General features: G+C 36.7%; 1 protein-coding gene across 2 annotated transcripts; it reads right to left on the bottom strand.

Moving 5' to 3' along the window:
* Window positions 1-675: 675 nt before the first annotated feature.
* Window positions 676-6867, bottom strand: LOC107099463 (cathepsin L1-like). 2 transcript variants are annotated; one of them, XM_015397598.1, is made up of 8 exons: window positions 6733-6867; window positions 6307-6452; window positions 6092-6214; window positions 5708-5872; window positions 5409-5630; window positions 5162-5330; window positions 2112-2217; window positions 676-2022 (listed from the first exon to the last, which is right to left on the bottom strand). In XM_015397598.1, the coding sequence occupies exons 1-8, from the start codon at window positions 6761-6763 to the stop codon at window positions 1923-1925; spliced, it is 1062 nt and encodes a 353-aa protein (XP_015253084.1). In that variant the 5' UTR covers window positions 6764-6867; the 3' UTR covers window positions 676-1922. The 2 variants fall into 2 exon arrangements, with proteins under 2 accessions (XP_015253084.1, XP_015253085.1); XM_015397599.1 differs by having other exon boundaries at window positions 6092-6211.
* Window positions 6868-8226: the final 1359 nt, after the last annotated feature.

Genomic DNA, 8226 nt, shown 5'->3' with positions numbered 1-8226 from the left:
GTTTCCTGTTCACCTTGCCGACTGAATACTTTCTGTTACTGTTAGATTATGTTTGTATGAGTGCATTAATTTCATACTTAAAATCAGGCAGTTAGAGTTTACTTATTCTAAACTATATTTCATATAATTAATAGTACAATAGTATAGTCAAGTACACTTGACTATACTATTGTTTACTAAAGTATACTTTAATAAACTTAAAAATGTCCCAATTTAGTTTGAAGAAGTATTACTTTAGTAATATTTCAAGTACACTAAAAGCACATTGTTTGGTATACTTTCTAAACTTATACTTAAGTATTCTTAATAGAATTTACTTCAAGTATGCTACTTTTTGCTAATGGTTGACTATAACGAGGCAAGACAAGGACTCATTCAAGTTTAACCATTTAATTTATTTTGGTAGCAAAAAACATCTTTAATTTCAAAGCTTAAACTTAATTCACATTAAAAAAAATCAAAAAATTTAAACTGTGATTATACTGTTAATTAATATTAGTTCATAAAAAAAAAATCCCCATTAAACCAGGCCAGTTTGTCCTAGAAGTAACTCAGTTAGTGATGAGTGCCCCCTGCTGGACTGGAGGTCCAACAGAGAACCATTGGATGAAAGCATGAGGTATAAAAATAAAAACCTCAAAAGCTTTAAAGTTATGCTATCAGATAGTACTTTTCTTTTTTGCTGCTCCTGTTTCAGCTGAGAAAACAATGTAATTATTTAAACAATTTTACTGTCTATATGTTTGATGTTCATAATATAGCTTCGTAAATATCATGTGTTGTAAAAGCAGATGAAACCAGATTATAAATACTGCACCTCTAAATAATCCACAGGTCCTATTAAAAAACAAACAAAAAGGAAAAGTACTTTGTTGACTGAGAAGGTTTACTAGTTTTAACCTTTCAGGTTTCCTTAATCTGGATCTTCAACAGAAATTACAGATTAGATGAAATTAAGTTTAAAGGCTGACTTCAGTCATTTTTATTATTAAGTTAAAATAATAAAATGTAATCAGGAAAAAAAAGATATTAGTTTACGGCAGAAATGTCCATTAGTCCTCTACACCAAATGCTTTATTGCAAACATACCTTTTTTTAGTACTATTGCTCCAGATAAAGCTGTATAATTATATATTTTTCAGTAAAGCGTGTTAAAATGAATCCCTAAATATGCGTTTTTAAACTAAACTACAGGTCATAACAACAACAAATAATAATAATATTGAAACTTTTTCTTAGTTGGATAAAAATAAAATTTTTCAATTATAATTATTTCTACCCACAATTGAAGTTTTATAGATCTGGAGTTTAATTCTTTTTTTTCTGGTATGAATCATAAATAATGTTCCTATGCTCCATGTTTCTGCAGAAAGTCTTGGTTCAATCAAAGTTTTTTTCCTGCAGTCTTTATGTTTTTCAGAGATGTTTTGGTGCTGCTCAAATATCTCTGTCAGAATTATTTGTTTTGCTTTTTGAGAAAAACAAGCATCTGTTAGATTTATATCTCACTGCTCTGGACCAGAAAATGCGACAAAGCTCACTTTGTTCACCGAGGTTTTTCAGAGCATCAATCTGACCCAATAAATGAACGATGGTCGGACATTTTCCCAGCGAGGAAAAGAAACAGATGTTTGGGGGCTTTTTTTCCCATGTGCATAAAAGGACTTTAATAAAAACTTTCATCTCTGTCCAAGGTTAAACATCCAAATTTCATTTTAAATTCCAGTTTTATTTTCATTAAGTTTTACAAACACAGAAATACTTTAGAAAATCTACTCCCAAATGATCATTTCTTCTACGTCCCTGAGAGGCAAAGCGTTCCCTGTAAAGCTTGATGTCAAACAGGTTCACAAACTGCTTATCTTAAAATAGAAAAAAGGAAATGTGTTTTTTTATGTTCAAAATGATGTTCTTTAGAGTTTTCACAATATTGGGTACAGCGCATAGCTTGCAATGCCACACGTGTTCCTGCCATTCCGGACCATCCTCATGTATCCACCTTCACCCCAGCTGCTTCCCCAGCTACGAGAACGAAGAAGGAGAAAATGAGCTTTTAAGGTGTATCATTGTGAAATCCACACATTTAGGTGCTTTAAACGTGTTAAACACACCTGTTCTTGATTAGCCAGTAGTCTTGACCATCCTCGGAGCCGTAGCCAACTACCAGCACCGCATGGCTCAGGTGATCAGGGTTACAGTTGGGCTCGTCATAAATCCCTGCAGAGAAATGGAAAGGCAAAGGTCTTTGTTTGAATCGTGCATGGGCGCGGGCAGGGGGGGTGCTGCAGCAACCCCCTAATGGCCAGAGGGAGATAAAAATACTTTGCACAATTTATACATTTCTTATAAACAATTTGGGAAATGATTTTGTTTTTTTTATTGATTATACATATTTGGATTTTAATTAAACTATTTTGAGGCCTAATCAACACAAATTCATGGACGTAATGTTGTCATGGCAACGTCTAGATAGCTAGTGCGTGGTATCCCGCTCGCAGCAGCAGACTAGTAAATAATCTAATGACAGAAACCTTTTGTTGTGTATTTTTGTAGCAGGGATAACCAGGATCATACAAAATTGGTTTGGATGAACCACGTTTGTTCTCTACCTCCAAACTCAGCATCTTTATCCATGCATAGGGGTGTAAATAATAATCGTTTTGTATCGATGCATCAATCCAACAGCCGTCGATCCGATGCATCCATACGTCTGCTCGAGTATCGATTCATGTTTTTTTTCCCTCCGGACTATTTTTATCCATTTGCTCCTGGGCGTAATTCTGACTCCTGTGCTGCGGTGGCGCTAAACCTATCTTGCTCTCCTACCTCGCTTCCTTTAGCCACTACCATTGTTCCGCTTGCAGTATTTTTTGATTCAAGGCCTTTCAAAAATCTATAACACAGAGGCATTATTATTTCTCAGTGAATGAAGTTTCCATAGAACTAGGTGCAGTACAAACTTGCTACTTCTATTATTTGCTGTTGTTTCTCAAATAAAATGCAAAACGATATTACAGCTTTCATTGATTTATTTCAAATTTCATACACTGTCTAGCCTGTAAGGTAAAAAAAAAATCGAATCGAATGGTATGGTGGTGTGTTCTTGAGAATCAAAAATAATTTAATCAGGAAAATGATACTGAATCGAATCACCATGATGGGTGTGATTTACTCCCTTATCCATGCCTGCAATAAGAAGTTTGTTTTAAAGTTGTCAGATGTGCTTTTGGGAGTTTTGGCTGGATTTGATTTAAGCTTTTAAGCCTCTTGGTAGAAACTAGTTTGATGGAGATGAGAAATCTGCTTCCTGTTCTGTTGAAGAAACAATCATTTGCATCCAATCATTCAGATTTTCTTTTATATCTGTTCCTGCAGTTCAACGCCACCATAGTATTATAGAGCATTATTTTGATCCGTTGTTGTTTGTGTAATGGAGAACTGTTCAATAACTTTTAAATAGTACATTAATATAATATTTCTTGGTGGTTTGCGTAAAAGGATTTTGGAGCTAATAGAGTCACGTGTGACATAAACACAGTGACTCAGGTTCCTGCCAGCTGACCAGATCTACGCTGTTGTATTGTTATTGTGAAGTTTAATTAATAGTGCAGATATTCACCTGAGAACTGATTATATCTGCGTGTTACAGACCCTGGTTGGTGCACTGAAGTGGATATGACAATAAAGTAATGAATCTCAATTTACTTATTTATTATTATTGTATTTTAAATAGGCATATAGGCTCATAGGTCGTTTTTCCAAAAGAAACAAAAACATTTTCACAGCACCCCCTGTTCAAAAGTACTTCCTGCAGCCCTGGAACCGTTGATCCCATTTAAAACTCCCTGATGAATTTGCTTTGAGATTAAGTTATTTTTACCCTGTTAGATTAGATGTACATCTTTCAAAACACGCCACTACTTACAGTAGAGTATTATACATTTTAAGTCAGTTTTTATTCAATTATTATAATTTCTGCTTAACAGCAAATTTCAATTAACATTTTATTCATATGATTTAATCTAGTGTGTAAATCTAGGGTCTACATGCTGCTGTCACAGCTTCATTTTCCAATGTGGGTCACTAACGGTGTGTCTATTCAATTGATTCTATTCTATTATATCATATATCATAGCAACATTGCTGTGATATTATTTTAGCAATTCTATTGTAAAACTCAATATGTGTTGTGGATCAAAGTTGATGTTCTGAAAGTTTGGATTCCAAATATACGCAAAATCAACTTTCATTTGTCAGTGAAGACTTTTCACCACAGAGCAACGCTTCAGTGTTTTTAGCCGTTAGCTAAGATAAGACAGCTGGACACAGAATCCGCATTAGGAGAGGATAGAAACAATGCAACCGTAGGAAGTCTGTGAGTGGTGGCTGTTAAAGCTCTGATCTTATAAATCTACTAAAAACCCTAAATACTTCAGAATCCTCTCTTTCTGCATTAAAAGTTATTATATCTATTTGAGATTTAATATTATAGCATTCTTACACATTTAATTTTAGACTTTCAGATACATAATGATAGAAATTTGTGTAAAATATCTGAATTGATGTTACTTTTTACAGCTTTTTTGTTTGCTGAATTTAAATTAGAGAATTAAAATAATCTTTTGATATTTTTCTAATCTAATAGAAACACACCTGCTCATAATTGAACCTGACACTAGATTTCAGGGTCAGAAACATAAGTAATGAAGCTTTTACTGGGCTCTAAATGTGCACCTTTTTCCACTCGGATAAACATACAATAAGGAAATGTTGTGAAAACAGTCACAGAAAGTTGATTTTAGATTGAAATGGCAGCATTTTTCCTTATAATAAGCCCAGAAAAAGTCCCATTTATAAGAAGCAGAACAGCCATAAATGTTGCTGTTTGAATTAAAATCTTAACTGACACCTGAGGAGAAATATCTGGCTGTGAACAGCAGTTTGTTTATCTCCTGCTGCTGCTGCTGCTGGCGTTCGGCTAGTGCAATGCCCAGGGGGGTTTAGAAAAGTTGGTCCGTCTGCAAACTGTAGCTGAAAACTGATGCAAGGAAGATAGTTATGCTGTTTTAAACTCCAGTACAGAAAAGTAATGCACAATTTGATCAAACCTGTAGGAAAGTTTGCACCAGCTTATTTCTATTAAAGCGGAACAGATACTTGCCTGAGCTGTAGAAGAGGAAGCTTGAATGATCGGCATCGACGGCTACAGTAATTGGCCCGATGGTTGCCACAGCATCGGCCAGCGCCTGCTCGTCTCCTTTGGGAATGAAGCGGTAGTCTCTGATATGCGCCACTGCAAGACTGCTGTCGTAGAAACAAGGCTGTGTGTCCTGTGGAGAGAAAGGAACGCCTGCTGAAGATCTCTCCGTTCGTCTGGACAAATGCTGGAATATAAGACTGAGGCTCACCACCGAGGTGTACGGATAGGTCTCTGTCGTCTGCAGACCGTTGCTGACCACATAGTCATAGGCGTTGGCCATCCAGGCGCCGCTGCAGCCGTAGGTGCCGTACGGTTTGGAGCAGTCCACCAGGTTCTGCTCGCTCAGAGACATCAGCCGACCCGTTTTCTTGAAGAGTTGTCCTTCTATCGCTCCTGTGGTGCTGAAGGCCCAACAAGAACCACAGTAACCCTGAGAAGACAAGAGAATCGTGGCTTTAATTGCAACTCAGACTGAAGAACAACATGACTCCACAGGTGTTATCTTACCTGATCTTTAACCTCGGTGACATAGCCCATGCTCCTGTAGTCAACAAACCAAGTATTAAGCTTTTTAGCGTTGTAGCGCAGTCTTCTAGCTGAAACCTCCCTCCCTCTGGCCACAAACTGGGCATTGATCATGGCTCCCTGCAGATTTTGATATTCTTGCATCGTCTATGGGAAGAAATCAGAGGAAGAAATGATGCACCACACAATCAGACTCTGGAAAAACAGTCAAGCTAACCTAAAAATTGTGTATTCAGGTGAAGTTGCTAAGAAGTTTATCTTCTAACAATAAATGTACTCATTCATCTGCAGCTACCAGCAGCAGCCATGTGAAGACAAACACTAGAAACTTTTAACAAATCTAAGAGCAAGGCAGGCCCTCCTTACAAGGTCTCCATATTTATTCATGGCCAGACTGAAGGACCTCCTCCCGGTGAGAAAGCCTTGGTTGTGGTCCTCAATCTTCCGCTTGTTGTCCTCCCAGATGGCCCTCCGCTGCATGTCGTCCTGCTTTAAAGGAAGGAGAAAAACACTTAAAAGGATGAGTTCTCCTGATTGTGTTGATGTTTCCTCAAAGGGTTTAACTGTTTATTCAATCTCACCAATTCATCGTAGCTTATGCCGTGACTTTTCTTCCAGATGTCCCACTCGGTCAGGACCGCCTCGTCCGAGTCTGACAGCACCGTCTGCGGGCTGCACAGCAGGACAGAGAGCAGGGCTGCCCTCAGCAGAAAGCTGATCTGACCACCTAGAAATACAGAAAATAAGGAATCAAAACCTGTTGTTTTAATGTGGATGTTTGCATTAAATTATAAAGGTTCTGGCAATAGTTCAGTGACACCAGGAATAACACTATAAAACACCCAATCTCTTCTTTTAAGCCCAAGGATTCTTTCTTATATTATTTCTTTTAAATCTTTGTATTAAAACAAAGATTTTACAGGAAAAGTTTTTTCATCATCAAGTATAAATTCTATTTTAACTGCAAGACAAATGAAACAAAGGTAGGAAAATCCTGGGTTGCCTACCTGCACACATGTCAGCCTGTTTGGTTCCCATGTTCCAATGGCGACTCCCAGAGTGTACAGCCTCCAGCTTTCAGCCTGCTATATAAAGCTTTTTGTTAACTATATGTTCTTTTTACTAAATCCTTAAATGAAGGCTTGCTCCTGCACCTGAAAGGTATATTAGTCGACAAAAATATGTTGCCCTGCCGGCTCCCCCTCTGCACTCTCCTGCAGCTATCACTTAGAAACAGCTAAAGCTGCAGTATTGTTAATCCCTCAAATACATGTTTATAACTGAGCATAACACCTGACACCCGACACAGGCCAAGATAACAATGCATCTGAATAAAGTTTGCACTGAAATAACAGCAGAAATCAACCTGTTGATGTCTTTGTTTTGATAAAAGCAGAAGTTTCACTGAGATTATTATATGCACTCATTGATCAAATATTTCAGGAGAAACAATTACTGCATTATTGTGAACAGTTTTTTTAATCAGCTTTTTTGGATATTGTTTATTAAGACAGGCTTTATACAGACTGTAAATCATAAATAATCTAATAATCTTTAACTAAGTGGTTAAATTATCACTGAACTAAATAAGTTTTTGGTTCCAAAAAAGAAACAACAGACCTCTCATCCAATAAAAATTTAAAAAAGTGACTGTAATGGTTTATTTGTTTCTTTTTATAAAACCAATCTGAGTTGTAAACCAACCACCACACAGCTGCAAAAAAAGCTATTTAAAGCCTTTCTATAATGAATAAATCTGAGCATGTTGTAGATCATAAGCCGTGCATTATTTTACTGCAGTCTTATAGCACCTTATCTAACGTATTGGAATTTAAATCTTAAGGAAAAAGTATAATAGTTATATTTCTTTCCTCAATTTACCCGAAAGATTACAAATCTGCATCATAAAGAAAATGAGACATATTTTTTGTTTTAACAGTCTTAACCCAAAAATAAGCGGATTTCATTGATTTCTTTTCTGCAAAGCTGATCTAAAAACCATGAAGGAACTGACCTACAGATATCCATAAAGTTTCCTTTAGAGAGAAGATATTTACAGACTCAGACTGAGGGTTGCGGTAAACTTAAAGTCCATGTGTGTCTGTGTGCGGTTTCCGGCTCTGGAGCCGCTTAGAACCACAATCTAAACAATGCTCATTGCTACTATTTATGTCATTGTTTACATTCTGATCTCTGCTGCACTTTATGCTAATGTTTATCTACTCCAACTGCAACATCTTTACAACTGTTGTGAGCAGGTGCGGGTTTAGGAAATATGGGGCCCTAGGCAAAGAAAGGCAGGGGGCCCTCTGAATTAAGAAGACAAAACATAAAACAGCCCCATTCTCCAGATAGAGAAATGTTAATAGAATAGACATCCATGATCTGTTCTAGGTTTTGTTCCTCTCTTCTTGTCCCTTTTCTTCTTGTTTTCCTCTCTATGTTTTGTACTCAGCTGACTTTTCATGCTGTCTCTAAAGGAATGAAAGATTTTTTCCAAG

This window comes from Cyprinodon variegatus, unplaced genomic scaffold (genome assembly GCF_000732505.1).
Source record: "Cyprinodon variegatus isolate N-32 unplaced genomic scaffold, C_variegatus-1.0 Scaffold872, whole genome shotgun sequence".
Classification (NCBI taxonomy): domain Eukaryota; kingdom Metazoa; phylum Chordata; class Actinopteri; order Cyprinodontiformes; family Cyprinodontidae; genus Cyprinodon; species Cyprinodon variegatus.
Note: the sequence above shows the minus strand (reverse complement) of the source record. Positions and strands in the feature narration are given on the sequence as shown.